General features: G+C 38.3%; 1 protein-coding gene across 1 annotated transcript in view; it reads right to left on the bottom strand.

Moving 5' to 3' along the window:
- The window catches only part of MAP3K9 (mitogen-activated protein kinase kinase kinase 9), a 51,510-nt gene that overhangs the window by 21,066 nt on the left and 12,155 nt on the right, over positions 1-18,289 (bottom strand). The window contains exon 3 of the mRNA XM_041399403.1: positions 2,979-3,159. Coding sequence (XP_041255337.1) covers positions 2,979-3,159 — 181 coding nt within the window. The remainder of the gene's footprint in view (positions 1-2,978; positions 3,160-18,289) is intronic.

Below are 18,289 nucleotides of genomic sequence, written 5' to 3'. Positions count from 1 at the left end.
TGGTATTCCATTCCTAAACAGAAATTAAATTCCCAATTATTTCACTGGTCTCAGAGTAGATACAGCTTAAAAACATCTAAACTGAGGAAGATAGAGCACCCAGATGATGGTTGTATGGTGCCTTTATATTCCACATACCGTAAGTACTTATAATATGACTGGTTTAAATAGTACAAGTAAAAAACTAAGTGTACAGCAAACAAGAAATATATTTAAACAGCCAAATGACAGAAAAATGTTATTTATACGCCTACTAACATTAGCATACAGTACTGCATGAGCTGCAATATCCAAGCTTCAACTTTACCCTTGTAAATCCAAAGCAAATACAAACACATAACAGACTCACAGGAAGGGACTTACTTAAATAGAACTGTAGTTTCACTGTCCTCTGTACGATATAAGCACAAGGCTTCTACTACATATCTAGAGCTTGTGGGTACAGCACAGCAAAATTCACAGCAACAAGTTTTCACTAGCAACATTTACTAAGTACTGGTACTATGAACAAACTTCACGTTGGCCCAGACCCTGGTGATAAATACCATGTGTGGCGATTCCTCACTCTTTTTAAGTTCTTTGCCAACCCTACTCCAGAGTAAGCAGATGTAGCTTTTCTAATGGAGCTTGAAACATGTTTTGGAAAGATGAAGCAGTCAGTTATGATACGGCTGACTCAGGAAATTTCAGTCCTAGCATACATCTTCTTCAGCTGTTTGTGCAGCAAGAACGCAAGGAGAACAAGATTCTTGTTCAAAGGCTGGGCGACGGTTCAGCCAGCAGTATTACTCTAATTAGCTTTAAAGAAAAGGTGTTGAAATAAAAGGGTTCACGAACATTAGAGACAATTCTGTTGATGCTGCATAGACTAACTGGAAGGCTGTCGGGCAAAAAAAACCCTATGACTCCAGTGACTAACCAAGTGGTTGAACTGGACAAGAGGAGGAGCAAGTCTAATAGGATAAAAAAGTTCATCCTGTTAAGAATTTCAGGTTGCATCCTTGGGTGGGGACAGGAGTTATTACACAAGTCCATGACCTCTTTTGTAAAATCTAGGGCTCACAATCATCGGCAGACTAGTAGTGATCGCACTGGCAAGCGTTTGTCCTCTGCATGTTCTTTTCAGCTTGTTTAACTACGAATAGAGGTTTTAGCCACCAGAAGGAAAAAGCTTATTCAGAGACAGTATATAAATTCCCTTAATGGTGATGACTGTCTATTTAAGGAAGAGTATTGTGAGGAACTCAAGGGAAGACTGGTAACTATAACAAGAGAAAGTGATGAAGGAATCTTAAAAGTAGAAGTAAAGTATTCCGAAAAATGAACAAATAATTTCAGTTATTTACAGTCCTTAAATCCCGAAGTGATTCACACTCCTTAAATCAATGATCAAACTGGTACTTTTGCATGGGCATAGAGGCACTTCATGAGAATCACCAACCATCTGGATAATTCTTAACTTTTTTAAAATTAATTCATACTGGCACAGAAAATCTACTGATCTGTTCATAGCATGCCTGGATTACTAAAGTTACAACTACAGGAAAACTGTTCCTCCTTTCCCTTAGGCTACCCTTAAAGGCCCTTCCTGGCACTGTTTCAGAGAACAGCAAGTTTATGTTTGAGGTTGACAAGCTGTGTACAAACCAGTACCATCATCACAGGCACAGAAAAGGTGCACAGCCTTAAAATTTTCATTTCTGCCAGACTTCACTACAAATAAAAGTCTGGTTCTCGCTCAATCTATCTCAGATTAGCTAGGCTCAGATTAGGAGGTTACCACATTTAATTACAGAGTCATAATTTTATCCACATCATTAGAGTGCAAAATACAAGTTCAGAGACTTATCACAAGGCAATACATTATCTAGTCAGCAAAACTGGACAAGGAAAATGAAAATCTCCACACCAAATAGCTGCCATAAAAGCCAGACATGTCTACCAGATGGGCTATTTCTTTATCCTGGTGGATTTTACAGCACGCACTCGCTTGTGGAGGAGCATTAGTGACCAGCAACAAAATCGTACTGCTATGAAGACAAAGATCCTGACATTTCAATACCTTTTTCTCCACAAGAAAAACAAAATTCTCTCTATCTGTTTCAGATGTTCAGTACTAATTCCAAGTCATCCAGCATCCAGAAAAGTCACTGTCCTAGAGCTATTTACTGAATTCTGTATTTACCAATCCACTTAACAGTGGCATTCAAACTCAGTGTCTGGAAGTATATGGGCCAACCGTTACACTCCTCCCCACCAAATTAGCTCATCCACAAAAACTCCAGTGCATGAATGAACAAGAAAATATATATACATACAAGTTACTATTTATGGATTACATACTCAGATGGACCCAGATAAAAAATCTAATATCCTATGTGAAATACTAGAAGTGTAAAAATAATTCAATTATTTATATTTATTTATTTAAATTATTTATATTATTTATTTATTTATAAATAAAATTATTATGAAAACAAAAAACATAGTATTGGGATTGAAACAGGATAGGGAATTCAATTAAGTACAGTGTGTGTGTGTGCACACATACATTAGTGACAGATTACTACCAAAACAAAATATTTCAAAATTATCTTGTATGTAAAACAGTATAAAAATAAAGTACTTCTCAGATTGTATTATGGCCTTTGATTATGTCAGTCAATAGCCAAATAAGCCCAAAATGTCTGGTTAAGATAAAGTAGAGGGGATTTGGATTATGGATCTCAAAATAATCTGAATGAAAACTTATAGAACAACAAAAATTTAGAGACATGCAGTAGCTGGTCCACCACTTATTTTCTACAGTAACAATAAGTCTGAGATAAGTCGGACAGATGGAAAGCTGGTGGATAAAGTTTTCTCAAGACCTGAGTTTTAATATTTGGTTCACCATTACTCATTCTTACACATAAAAGAGACTTCCTGGCAGGTCTAGTTACCCTTTAGTATCCAGTCACTTAATGCCAAATCAATACCTCCAAACATCGCTGCCTTTGGAGAACATGGAAGAGCGGATGACCTCAGGAGCCATCCAGGCATATGTCCCAGCTGCGCTCATTTTGGTAGTTTTATGCCACTCCCTGGCCAAGCCGAAATCCGTGATCTTCAACATCTTGTTGCTCAGATCTCCATTTTCCACCTTTTCGAGTATCAGTACTGGAGAAAAGAGGGGGGGTTGGGAATAAAACGTATGCAGAGTAAAGCTAGTATTTATGCAAAAAAAAAAGATTTTCCTGGAGATCCCCCAAATTGCAAGATTTTCCCTGGCTTTTCGTTATTCAAACATACCATACCCTATTACAGGTTATTTCAGGCTGATTCATTCATCTGACAACTGAACAGTTCTCTAGCAAATAACTTCAAATTTAACCAAAGCACCAAGTCCCAGAGAAGAAATACGTAATAACATAATTATTTAATATAGTGCCTAGTGTCATTCTGTATTATGCTCTGCCAAGAGGAAGTGAACCACTGTAACTTCTAGAAATCCAGATAAGGGAAGACATTTCCTAATTAATCCTCTCTCAGCAAGCCAGTAATAGCATCATTTTCTTGAACTGCTTAGAGGACTTTTTTTTGTAAATCCAGATACACACATAGGCTGGATATACCCTTCATGTAAATGTATTAGGAGTAGAAGCTCTATGCACAGGTTTTTTTTAAATCACTATTGAAAAAATTTATTTTTGATCAGTAATAACGTGCCCAATTCCAGAGCATATAGACCCCCATAGGCTCCCTCCCCCATCATTATTAAACAACTTTTCTCTGCCCTGTTTCAGTCCACAGCCAAGAACTTGAAAAACACCTTGAGCAGAACTCAAGAATGCTGAGATACAAGACATATTCCTCTGTAGTTGGAAAGTTGTACTGTTACACCACCAAGTGTACACCAGAGTCCACAAGTATCCACTCTGCTTTAGCAGCACCTCATTATCCTCTTTATCTTAGAGCAAAGTGACCACGCAAGTCACAGCAGCAATGCAACATAAAGCAACAGAAAATGAGGGCACTAAGCTTCCATAACTAATGGAACCAAAAGCCCCTGAAATATTTTTAAGCCACTTTGTAAAGCACCACAAAGAAAGAAATATTTGTATTGGTATTATTCCAAAGACTTCACATCAAAAATCACCACGCCAGTTACACACCATCACTACATGGCTACTTTGTTTTTAATGTCATTACAGACACTACAGACAGAGGTTCTTAGAAAACATGAGGATGTTGATTTCTTTTTCTATGGATATATCAATTACAAAAAAAACCCCAAAAAACAAACAAACAAACAAACAAAAACCCCATAAACTCCATAATCAATCAATCATGGATCATAACAAAACCTATAAAAGGCAAATATGCTGCAAAAATTACAGAAAATAATCTTCAGGACCATTTTCAGCAGTCCATGAAATGAAAAGACTCAAATGTCAGCCTCAAGCTAACACAGCTTTCTTTTTTTTTTTTTTTTTTTGCGGGGGGGGGGGGGCAGTATCATTCCTTCCAATAATTCAAATTATTTGAACCCTTCTACATTATAAGTAACACACATTTAAAATGTTAAAATACTGCTTTTACTTCAATAACAGATTTCACAAAATACTACTTCAAAGATTTTTGTGGGACAACTCAAGGTGTGAAGAAGTTAGACCTATGGTTAAACTCCTGGTTCTTGCTTCTTTTGCAAAATTTCTAACATGACGAAATAATGTTTTTTTCCTTTTTCCTAATCACAGAGAAAAGAGACTGAGGCCTAGAGTTACTGTTCTCTTCATTTTGGCAAAAACACATGCATTTTTAGAATACTTCAGTGCACAACAGAACCACCACAAGAAACCAAGGAAGAGAAGGTGCCTTCCTTTAGGCCTCTTCTTTAAATTAAGTCTAACTTTTTTACTTCTTTCTAGCAGATGAAGAAGTGCTAAAAGAAATTGCTAGCAAGTCACTCATTGATTGCAAAGTGAAAAGCTTCCTAGAATGTACATAGTGTTTCTTTTTCTAGCTTGTACCCATTTTGCCTAAAGAACTGGCAGAATAACAAAATGTAATTTTAAATTTAAATGCAGTAATGTAATTTAGAGATGTACAGTGATGTTGTAAAGGTGAAGTAAAACTTTGAGACAAGAAAGTATGGGTTTAGGGGGTTTGGGGATTTTTTTGCATCCCTCCATAACCACAATGAGGAACAAAGAAATTTATTGTTCACAGACCATATTCTGTCTGAATGAGGTCAATAGCAGGACAGAGTAGCACATATCACAACAGATACATACTTTGTACATACCTGCCTGGTAAGAGGTTATTTAAATCTAATTACCTTTATTTTTATTAAGTTCTAACAAAATAATTAGTACTTCCATAGTTCTTTTGTATCCAGAACTTGTTCTTTTGTCAGATGCAGGATAGTAAGAAAAATTACCATGACAAAAGACCACAGAGAAGGACAACAAAATAGTCGGATTTATCGTAAGTCTGATTCCTTAGTTATAGCCTTGGCTCCTTTTCTATTTCCTTGTAATAACTGCTTGGAATAGCAATCTTGCAATCCAAATTTTTTTAAATTAATTTTAAGAATGGTATCTCTTTCCAGCATCTGTTTCAGTTCTCTTTATTGTGTTATTCAGTATCAACAGGCTCACTTGCCAGGAGTCTCCCTCGCCCATCTGTCAGACTTTCAAACCAAAAGCCTTGACTCTCTCCTCTTGTTTTTGCCTGAATTTCAATGAAGAACTTGTAAATAGGTGAAATATTAATTTGTTTCAGTCTCCTCCTTAAAAAAAAAAAAAAAAAAAAAACCACAAAACTTTTATGGAGAACACAGAGGAGGTTGCTAGGACATTGCACATGCATTTTGCTTATGCTAATCAACATGGTCTCATTTGCTTCTGAGTATTACCTACAATCAGTTATTACTCCTTGTTTAATACTCTCAGTGCCAGTCCTCTTCTGCAAGTACTACTTCTGCACTTGTTCATGACAAAACAAACAAGATACATGAAACATGAACAAGCAACATGTTCTCTACAGTCACAGAATTAATGTACTTTCCCTATTTTAAAAGATTTGATCACTCAGGACTGAGATAACAGTGGACAGATGATTAACATCTGCCATAACTGCATTGAGTTTGCATGGCCAGGTTTTGGTAGTGGTTTGGGTGGAAGATGCTAGAAGCTTTCCCCATGTCTAGCACAGCCAGTCCCTGGTGGCTCCAAGATGGATGTGCCACAGGCCAACAGGGAGGCAATCGGAAGTGACAGTAACACCTTTGTGACAACATATTTCAGAAGAAGAATAAAAAAATAGTTATCGTGCAGATGTAATTGCATCAAGAGAAGAGTGGAGAGAGAATATGTGAGAGAAACAAATCTGGAGACACCAATGTCAGTGCAGAAGGAAGGGGAGGGGAGAAGGTGCTCCAAACACCAAAACTGACCTTTCTATACAGTCCATTAAGGACCACATGGATGCAGAGATCCACCTGTACCACATGGAGGAGACCCATGCCAGAGCAGGTGGATGCCAGAGGAGGCTCATACTAGAACAGGCTCCTAGCAGGGACCTGCAGATCGGGGGAAAGGTTTCCTGGCAAGACTTGTGACTGCATGGGGGACTCATGTTGGAGCAGGCTGTGCCTGAAGGACTGCACCCCCTGAGGGAAGAGTGCAGGAAGAGTGACCCATGTTCCAGCAGTTTGTAGAGTTGTTGCCTGTGGGATACACTCATGTTGGAGAAGAATCTCTTGTGGGAGGGACCCCACACCACAGCAGCAGAAGGACTCCTCCCCCTGAGCACCAGCAGGAACAATGTGTGATGAATTGGGCATAACCCACATTCACTGCCTCCCTGTCTTGACGGAGAGAGGAAATACAGCTGGGAAGGAGAGAAGGGGTTTTTATTAAGGTGTTCTTTTACTTCTCATTATCATGCTCTGAGTTTTTTACTAAGAAATTCAATTGATATTTCTAATTCGAGTCTGTTTTTGCCCGTAGTGGTATTTGATGAGTGATCTTCCTGGTCCTTATCACAACTCATGAACCCTTTGTTTTATTTTCTCTCCCCTGTGCAGGTGCAGAGGGGAGTGACAGAGAGGCTTCAGTGGGTGCTTGGAGTCCAGCCAGCATCAACCTACTACACTACCAAAACAAGTTCAGGCACAGATACAGAGCACTTACATCAAAACACAGCTAATATACCAAGGAAGTAAATCTCAATCTTGTCTGCTGATTTTAAAGATCTCCAAGTGATACAGAGGTTTAAAATATGTAGAAAATTTGAAAGAAAATCTTTCACATTCCCAGCCTTCAAAAGAGGGATTAGCAGCAAAGACACTGAACCTAGTCTGCAAGCAACCAGGGAAGAATGAGATCCAAACCAGAAAGAACATGAAGAATGTGTATCAGCTTGTTAGGGGTGGATCAGCCTTTCCCTGTTTCAGCAAGGTTCATGCAAGAAATCTGTTCCTACGTGTGCAGGCATAGAGCCAGCCAAATTGTAGATGAAGGTCTGCTATGTACTACTGCTCCTCTTCTTCCTCTGTGGCACAGGCTAAAAGCTGATCTTAAGTAGCATGGTAGGAGCCAACCAGCAATGTGCAAAGGGGAATACAGTCCTGAAAGACTTGGAACTTGTCCTCAAGAAAATAAGCATTTGACAATGAGAAATTAATTACAGCTCACAGAAATTCTGTTCAGCAAGACAGCTCTTCAGTATCTCCATGTGTCCTAGTGTAGAAAGAATATGACCAAATTTGCCTTACTATCTCTTCACAAGACCTTCCTTAGATCAGGCAGTCATCCAGATGCAGATACATATGATTTAGCTGTGTAATTTCAACGACTAAGTGTGTACCAAGAACTTTATTACCATATGGACCTTCAAAAGTCATTACTGATCCTTGATCTGACCCCACTGTTTTATCCCTTGAGAGCCAGGCAGACTGCAAGTGCTGAAAGATGACAGTCAATCAAGGTATATTAGAGAGCTGAGACAGAAAGTTAGAAATTAAATATTGAGCCTCCTCTTATCTAGGTTATGAAGAGATAGTCCTTTTTCTTTGAAATTAAAATGTTGACTGAGCTTCCTCCATATTCTTCAAGAACACCTTTGGTGCCCTACAAGAAGCATCAAGTTATTTTCCTGTCAGACTCTTCTGAAAAATTTTCTAATTTGTCATCATTATATTTTCAGTACTTTTTGACAGAGGTTTCCATCTATGTGATGCTTTGGCTTCTGCTCTGGCTGAAACAAATTGCAGTAACAAAGGGGAAAGGCAGCACTTCATGGCATGCAAGTTTCAATCCTACAAAGAATGATGGGGTGTAACTCTGCTAATGCTGGTACCATTTAAAGATGGTTTCTAACTTAGTATGGAAGTGGAAGAACAAATTATGTACCCAGAATCCTGTTATGCTTGTCTGTGATTTGTTGTTTTTCAACTCTGCTTTTCTAGCAGAGTTGAAAGTGATGGAAACCAACTTCTTGAAGAGAGGTGAAGCCAATTTACCTTCCCCAGTATTAGCACCATTCCGTATGTACATTAATAGCTAGCAGGCGTTCCACATTCCAATGTCAGTCTTACTGAAAGTCATTAATCCTGTGGAAGACCCAGATCCTAGTGATAACAGATGCCAAAGGTTTTGGTTCTCAGTTTCATGAGATACAGCTGTATATCAGTGGCTTCAAGAAGAATGAGGGTTACTTTTCTAGAGCCAGGGCCAACTTAGATGCTTTTGTTGCTTAAACAGAGATTTGTACTGAAAACAAACATCACAGGAACAGATCCACCGAAGTACGACTGACACAATGTTATCTGACACTGAGTCAGCTCTTCCGCCTGTTCCACGGAATTCCAAATTATTATGCTTTACTAGAAAGACAAAAAACATCTGCCTTAGTATTCAAAGCAATACAAAAAACAACTTGGTTAAGATTTCTAAAATGCCGTCATATCCTTCAGCCTTCATGTAGTTCCTGCTGCTGGATCTTCAGTTCTGTCTCATCATCACAAGTCACTATGGAGATAGATGCCTTTCAAAAGGAGAAATCACTGCAGTGAAAATACTGACACCTGCAGCTTCAAAATTTTATTATTATGGATACCTGTACAGTTACAAAACCACTGATTAGTTCTAGGTGGCAAAACAGAGGACTAAAGGATCGAATGAATTCTGAAGGAATACAAACTGAAGTTACAAAAATTAACAGTTTAAATGCTAGCCAAGTTACAACTCTGATATAAATTAGCAGATAAAACTACAGAAGGGTTACCTTGGAGGCAAATAATAAACATTTCTATAAAGATGAAATTCTGTCTTGCATGTTTACAACCTGCCACAGCTTCACATGTTCAAAAGGTGAATTGTCTTCTCCTTCCTGTTCTCTGCCCTCTGTAGCTGTGGACCATTACAGTGAAAACTGGCTTACATGAAACCAACTCACAGCATCTCAAGAAGGCAGTCTTCCCAGGCTCCAAACAGTAGAGAAAAGACAAAGCCTCTACAGAAGGGGATTCCAAGCATATATCTAATATACATGTCTGAATTACCCTCCACAGGAGTCTGTCATGACAAGAGGCACATCTGTCCTAAGTGCTTACTCAAGCCACATAAATCTCTCTGCTCTGATATAAACAATCTATTTCAATTACAGAAGTTCCCCTACACAAAAGATGTTAGGGAAACATCTGGTGAAAACCAATTTACTTATCATTCCAAGATTACCTCAGTGGTCTAAACATGTACAAAATTAAGTAGTCAGAAATATATTGTTCTATTAGTATGACAGCTAATGTAAGCCAAACTGGTACTATTGTAAAATAAGTCTTAAGTAAAACTGTCCTTTTGTCCACAAAGGCAGCTCTCATTGCATCTTGCACCATTCACCTTAATAATCACTGAACCCGTTGAAAAGTCAGTGGTGAACATCACTGACAAACACCCAAAGTCTTAATGCAAGTAAGATGTCACTTCCAGATATTATACAGCTGTGTTTTCACTACTCATGTATCTACTAGAAAGACTTAAGAGCAGATATACAGATATGCCAAAACAAAATAAAGATAGTGGGATAAAGATGTATAACCTTTGATGGGCATAAAGCTATATATCCTTTGATCTACTTGTACCTATGCTTTAAAACACCTGAAGAGATTGGGTAAACCACATCTAATATGCATCACTTCTACTTCTTAGCCAACTGCATTAGCAACTTTTAAACTGCTGAGCAAATTTTTTTTGGGGAATATTTTGAACTTTGCCACAGTCTTGCAATGTAAAAAACTGCATTGTTATATATACTCTTCTTTCTGCTTTACCCAGCTTATTTGTATTACAATGCTTTTCCTCTTTGCAATTATGCTAGAAGCGCTAAGTCTGAATCTCTTTCCCTCTGCCAAAATATATACATTTGTATCTCTTTCCTTTAATTTTCTTCTTAAACCCATCTACTCTCCTTCTAAACATGCTCCTCTATTCTACACAAACAGAAAAACCATTTGCAGCAATTTTTTCAATCCGATCGCTAAAACAAATAAAATGAATCTTTACTTAGGTTTCAAGTTGGTCACTATAAAACTTCAGTCATATACCTCCTATTTTTAATCCAACACTATACTACCTCCTGTATGCACAAAAAAGATAGATTAAAGAGGTAGGAATTTTTCACGAGGTGAATTAAGAAAAAAAAATTTTGCAACGAAATTAACGACAGCTGTTTTAATTCTCTGTTCTGCTCACATTACACCAGTTAAACAAGAAAATGTATTATAACTTCCTTTCACAAACAGATACTCCCTCTGGAAGGTGGTAACACTGTCAGATTTCTCCTGGTTTCTCTTGGAATGGTTGTTTTAGTTTCCAGATACATTTTTGAACAGCTTGAACAGCATTCTTAGTGGCCAGTGGGCCAAAGCAATGGGGAACAGCTAGTAAGGAAAAATAAACACCTAAACATATTCTAATCCAGTTGATAGCACCATCAAAGAACTGTTAGAAAATGGATACTCAACTGTCAACATTAAGTGTCAAGGCAGCAAAATATGGTCATAATTGCCTTTTTTGGGTTTCTGAGCCTAGAGAAAGGATTAGGTTAATCTGCATAGTTTAGTGCTGAACAGAATACTCCTTTGCTTTGCTTGTGTTACTAGCTGACTCATCACTTCTGAAGTAGAACAACATTCAGGAAGGAACTACTACAGTGTGATCTTCCACAACAAAAATATCCCACTTTTATCTATCAAAGTAGAAGAAAGGGGCTGCTGGTCTACTGCACTAAATAGCATGATCAGCCAGGCACAGCAAAAGCTGGCTTCAGCTTTTTCAACTCTGCTCTTGTATTCCTGGTTTATTTGGCACACAGTACACCAAGAAAATAAAAAAGTTCCTGACTTAAAAGGCAAAAATTGGTAATAACAATACCAAGGAAATCAGGATTACCCTGCAATACCACCACGAGAGTTAACCACCAAACTGCCCACTGCCCCTGTACTTCATGACGACAGCTATATCAACAACTTCATACTCCATTTCCCAGTCCAGAGAATGCGTGTGTGTATTAAGAAATGTGAAAAATTTGCAAAAAAAATCTAAGACAGTCTCTTGTATGGTCCAGCTCACACCAAGTCAATTATCTGTGCATGATGCTACTCATCACCTGGAGCACAAGAATAGAAAGCTATTAGCTAATGAATGTCAGGCCTGATGGAAATGGTCACAATAATTAGGTGAAGGAGAAATAGATAAAGAAATAAGAGCAGGACTGAGTGCAGTGAAAACATACAGAAAGAAATATGTAAGGAAGACTGTTAGAAGACAAGGAAACCTACTGTGGGGGAAAAGAGCTGGAATTGTCATCTGTAGTACACCAGGATATAATTCTAACTTGATGGATGATTGCTGGTTTCATACTTAACTTTCATATAACTTCTCCCCAGCGAGACAATACAACAGGCAGAACATGAAAAAATTATTACCTAATGATAAAGCAACATAAAAATATTACAGTAAAATACATCAGTTAAAGTTTTATCAAGCTTTCAAACCATTCAAAAGTTTTTCTAGCAGGCCAGGGTGGATATTGATGCTTTGAAACAGGTTGGGAGAATAAAGTATCAGAAGCTCTTTTGCCATGAATGTAAGAAAAATTGACTATAAAGGTACTTCAAGCAAACTGGAGCTTAAAGGGAGCTCCTGCACCTGGAGACAAAGCAGGTGGTGGATGTCCCAGGGGAGGCCCTGACTGCTGGCTACCAGACACAGCACTTGCATGATGCAGAGTTGAGAAGGGCTGAAACCCTCAAAGGCGCTGGCAATACCCAAACACCTGTAAGTGTCAGTGCACTTGAGAAGTTCTAGTTCAGCCTCTACCAACACTAGCACTGCTGTGGTCAAGTGCTTTGCCCCCAACATTCTACAAATGCAGAAAGCAGTCACATCAAAACAAGAGGAAAATCTCAGGAAAAGCACTCAGCCTGTAAATGTATCCCACTCACACCCATTCCCAGGAGCCACGACCCATTACTTTGCGTAGTGCTTTTGTCCCCTTGGGGCCACATCAGTTGCTGACATAGGCCAAGAGCTAGATGGCAGCAACACAGCAGATGGGAGTGACAACAGAGGAAGGACTATAAATAAGATAAATGTCATTGTTATTTTACTTGCTGTAGAAACATTCAGTTATAATATTTAAATCATTAACTAGCTGCATGGACTTGGTGAAGATTCTTCCCTAGTCTCCCTTTTTATGTGGACTCTAAACAAGGTCACTGCTTTACTTCCAATGCTTCAGTACATCTATCTCATTTTGTTAAGATTGAAGAGGGGTGAAAAGACCACTAGTTACGACCTGAAAGGCTGAAAAATGTCAAGGGAAGTCAAACTCACATGAAATGACATTATTTCACCTGACTTTTCTCTCCCAGAATAATACCATACCTTTTTGACACAGTTGGGTGTTTTTGCAGATCATTCCAGAGCAACTGGAGCACCAATGGGCACAACAGCCTAGTACCAGATTTGAGCTTTTGCTCATCTGCTACTGTACAATCACTATTTCAAACTTCACTAAAGTCAACTGTAAAGAAGGGAACTAACGCTTACCCTGTCATAGCTGGAATGTGAAAGACCACTGGCTGGAGTACAAATGTGGGTGGGAATACTGGACACATTTTATTTCTTCCTCCATTTTGAAAACAGAACAGCCTACTGTGGCTTTACTGACCAAAATGGAAAATACCAAAATGCAAACTACCAAAAGTGGTCAGATGGTGAATAAGCATCAGCCCATTTAATTCCTCCATTTAGATAATTCAGGTACTGTAAGGAGATAAATCAGATACTCAGTCCACCAAATCCCAGGTACAGGAACTTTAATGAAAGAACAAAGTAAAACCTTTACGAAAGCCAATGCTGTTTCATTTCAAGATCCTTAAATGCAAAACATGAGCAGGGTTTCAGTTCTAAATAATGCAAGTCATTTCTGTGGTATGATTTAAGAGGAATCCAGCTCATACAGGAAGGTGCTACCATTAAAACCTCTCTCTGCCACCAATACAGCAGAAGTCTCAAGTGCAAGAGTTGAAGGAAACAGAAAATATTTTCATTTCCAAACAAATCCAAATTTATCCAAAAATTGCTTAACACAAATCTCCCAAGAAAGCTAAAGGCTTACTGAAGTCAGAGGTTTGCCAAAGCAGATAAAAGACTGAGTAATATCACAGGATCCAGACTCTGCCACCCACCCACAGCAGAGTATATCCAAAACTGAGCCAATCTGTTACAGGAAACTTTGTTTTGAACAAAGAATCTTTTCACTCAGCCACGTTATGTTTTCTAAGGGATGTTTTTGAGACCACAGAATATTTATGCAAGCAAGGAGAGCTCTGAAGGAGGTTTATTTGATTTTAATTTCTTCTCTGACACACAGAGACCCTAGAATTTCACAAGTGGGACAGAAAATTTCAGCCTACAGAATATTTTCCACTCATCTCCCCACAATATAGGTATAATTTGCACTTTGTACAAATCCCTTTCACTGTCTTCTAGATCTATTTCCAGATGAAATACTTTCAACTACTGCAAGGCTGTGAAATTCATGCAAATGTGGATTAATACTTTTAAATGAAGACTAATTCAGAAAAATCAGATAAGCGTCTTTTGCTTCTTGCATGGGACAATTACTACTTTTTCTACTTGTTTTTATCTGAAAGAATAATTAAAAGTTCCACTGTACTCTGAAGAAATGCAATGCAGTCTGAAATCTTCAGGATTTTTATACAGAAGGTACTATAGTAAAACAAGTATTAAACATTCTCCTCTAGCTTTTGAACAGTCCTTGCTTCAAGGACACAAGCATTCATAGATTAATCAAAAATATTCTTGAATAGAAGACTGCTTCACTGAAATTACTCTGATTGTTCCAATCCTATTTTTCCCCTCCTATAAATAAGGAAAACTTCCGAAGATACATGTCAGCTCAGATGCTGGAGGTGGGAAAACCTGGATGTTAGATAAAAAAATAGCCTTAATGTACTGCTTCAAGCTGCTGCATTGTCTCAGAGAGACAGAGAATAGCTATCAAGTCTGCAGTTAGCCTAACAAGTCAAAAAAGCAGCGCTATTGCAAAGGGAACAAGGGACTGAGGTTGCCAGGCAATCCTTTTTTTTGTTATTAAGTCCTATTGGCAGTACACTGGCATTCTGTCTTGAGGATAGAATTAAGCATTTGGGAAAGGATTTCAAAAATTCGCTCCAAAATGAGACCTCATACTGTAGCAGTTTGCCAAAATCTAATTTGCAATTTTAGCTCTACCTTCCATAGTCAGCCAGCACAGCTTTGCTTCACAAGTATCCAGATAATGAGCAATCTGCTCTTGATCCTGCATTCAGAGTACTTAAAGTGATTAACAGATCTGCACATGGAATAAGACCAGGCTTTCTGCATGTAGCCTTTACCTACCTTCTGTTGGGTACTCTGCCATTCATTTCAGCAGGACTGCATCTTTAATATCTGTTTGAGGTAGAGCAGGCTAAGTGTTGCATGAGATGCTAGAGAGGACAAAATTTAAGACCCACTCAAAATTTCACATCTTAGAAGCAAAACCAAAACCCACAAATCTTGCCTCTAGTAGTAAGCAGCAAATATTTTCTCTCTTATTACTAATCATTCAGCAACAGTACATTAAAAAAAAATTATATGTACACCTTGGAACCAATACCTTCTTAATTACTGGGTACGAATCAGGGTTCAGCAAATCCATAAAGCTGCATGACTGTCCTCTTCTATCAACCTAGAGGAGGTGATGGATGTGACAGCACAGCAGTCCTTGGATTTTAAGCCATGCAGTACAGTAACTCTAAAGAGCTAATGCATAATGGGGGAGGGGAGAAGAAAGGCCTCCAAAGCCCTGATATATTTAGAATCGATCCTTTCACCTAGCCAGGCCGTAAAAAGTCTTATCGCTTTAGTGATCTGTACAAAACACTTTGAATGCTCAGGTGAGTTTCTGGGAAAAATAGAGCTGTTCAGTTCAGGTTTCAGACTAAATCCTTCCATACAGCTGACATTGCAACAACCTCTAGCCCAGGCATGGATTATTGTATTCTTTACAATCAGTTAAATGTTCCAAGGAAAAAAATATCATTACATCTGTACTCAACACAGGGCATTGCCAAACTGTATCACTTTGAAAGCCTGCAACAAATCAAGAACTGTATTAGGCAACAACAAAAAAAGGAAAGGAAAGAGTAAAATCAAAATCACATGAATGGTATTCATCATTCGTCACTCAAGAGACTGCCTGAAAAGAGATTTAATAATAATGCTGGTTCAGTGGGAGCTGTTTCCAGGCAAATATAAACATGGAATTTGTGATGGAAAAAAGTAGCCCAAACTGTTTTGTTTTGGTTTCAATTAAGACATCTTTACGAAACAGTAAATAAGACCAAAACCAACTCATTCATGGAATAAGCTGGCACTCCAAAATCTAGAAGGTAGGAAAGACATAACTTCACAGGCAGCAGCATAATCTACACCAGAAGCTGGGGTGTTTTATGGGGTTTTTGAAATCAGATTCAACTTGAAATATTTTTAAAAGGTAGAGAGGTATATTTTCATTCATCAGAAAAATGTTAAAAGGCTCTTAGATGCAAAATCAACACCAAGCTAAGTAAAACTCAAGAGTTTCTTAGATACTGCAAAGTTTGACCTTAAAGTGAGCAGAACAAGCTGTCAGCTGCTGAGAAAGAGGGTATTCCTGCACTATTGTACATGAAAGTCCACATAAGATAGCAACTCATTCAACAGAGCTATCAAAAAGCTGTTGACTTTTTGATGTGCTACATTTCTGTTAGATTTTTTTTGAGCCAGCTTACCCTGTGATTAAAGATTCTAACTACGCAATAACCTGATGAAGTATTAGGAATAGTCTAGCCAGCTTACCCTGTGATTAAAGATTCTGACCTGATGAAGTATTAGGAATAGTCCGTGGTTACCAGATAACCATAATCATATCAAAGCCCCACATGATGTGGCTGATTACATCAAAAAAGAAAAAGCCAATCAATAAACCCAGGGCAAGACTGACAACACTTCAACAAGCAGAATTAGGCATATCGAGTCCTAGTAATCAAAGTTACAGTACTTTTTTTATTCTCAGGATCCTTGAACAATGCAAAGTCAAAATGAACTAAAGACTGTTCTCTAACATCTTTCCATAGGCCCATACTCATGAAGGAGAAACAACAGGAAATGCAATGCTTTTGTGGTAAGTGGACCACACAGCCTGGTCCACATACATGTACCATCCTTACAGCAATTATTCATACTAGCATTTCTTAATAGTATACCAGGAACCTCCCAGGAATCCTCAATTTAAGCACAGAAATTGTTGCAATAAAATCTTAGTGGTAGAAGTATTTACCTGTTACTGGTAAGTGAAGCTGCTGGCACACTGTAATTTGCTACACATCTCAACAATTAGTCTATACCTAGGCAAGGAGGAAGCCAGGCTTGCATTTAAACGTTTCCAGCTTGTAATACAAACAGGAGATCCTAATATTTCTCAATGGCCAAAGCAAAATCCAGGAGCCTGTTGTACAATGCATCAAAGATGGATGTACAGAAAACTGGGAGCTTGGCCTGTAGCTGTAAAAATTATCCCAGACATAAGACATACAGCATTCAAAACACATACAGAATTTCTCTTTTGGGAGGGTATTTTTGTTTTTAATAAAAAATGGTGTTACAATAAATGTGTAAGCAATACAACAACGCCTCTAGAAAGCAAAGTGGAAGGGCTGTGCGTGGCAGTAATACAAACACTTCACAGGAAGGCTGCGTGTCCTCCGGCTACTTCCTTCCCAAGAGGACCCTAAGTGATGCTGCACCACGCTGCCATTACCACCACAATGACTATTCTACAGCCTGGGACACAACAATCTACTGTTCTGTGGGCAAGAGCTCTTCTTTCTGAACTTAAGAAACAGTGATGAAACCACACAACATAATTCTGAACTGTTATGCTTTGGAATAGTTTATTTTCTCAGTGCATGAGTTTCTGTTACTGTTTCTTTTTCATACCTGCAAAAAGCTCGGGTCTGAGGAAGACTTTTCATTAGCAGTGGGACAATTAACAAGCAATTAGCAGACACTCCAGTCAACTTTGGCAACCTTTTGGCAATCAAAGTCGCCAACATAAACTAAAATAAACATAAATCAACACAAATCCTAAAATCAGAAAGCAAACACGTACCAAAAAGCAGCTACTTAAAACCGTGTGCTATGCCCCGTATTCTTTCAAACTACTTAAGATTTCCTTTGTCCTGTCGTAAGGAAATGCACACAGTCATCAAGATGGGATGTAAATTAAAGAATTATCTTGGGTGATGGATCATCACTTCAAAGAGCAAGACTGTGTTTTATGTCTGATGCTTCAGGAGTGAGTTTGTTTCAGGTATGTTGAAATTCTGAATGGAATTGTTTGATAAAAAAAGCAAAAGTGAAGCTGCTGACAAAAGTCAGTCAAAATTAAAATTAAGTTTACTGATGTGGAAGAAACACAAAAAAGAAGTGGAGATTAAGGAATTATTCTAGCTTCCCAGAAATACCACAAGGCTGTTCTCACCCTTAACTGGCTCCTTAGAAGTTTCAGAAGAACACAGCTCTTTCCCAGCTCTGTCACAGATGGTCAGACAGTGAATTCAGGGGATGCCTACGGACCCCTGCTGCATGACTGTGCCTAGGTCTGTTCTATGCTTCCATATGCATAATTTGAATAAAGGGCTTAATAT

The sequence above is a fragment of the Onychostruthus taczanowskii genome, unplaced genomic scaffold, assembly GCF_017590055.1.
Source record: "Onychostruthus taczanowskii isolate IOZ18803 unplaced genomic scaffold, ASM1759005v1 scaffold1, whole genome shotgun sequence".
NCBI lineage: Eukaryota > Metazoa > Chordata > Aves > Passeriformes > Passeridae > Onychostruthus > Onychostruthus taczanowskii.
Note: the sequence above shows the minus strand (reverse complement) of the source record. Positions and strands in the feature narration are given on the sequence as shown.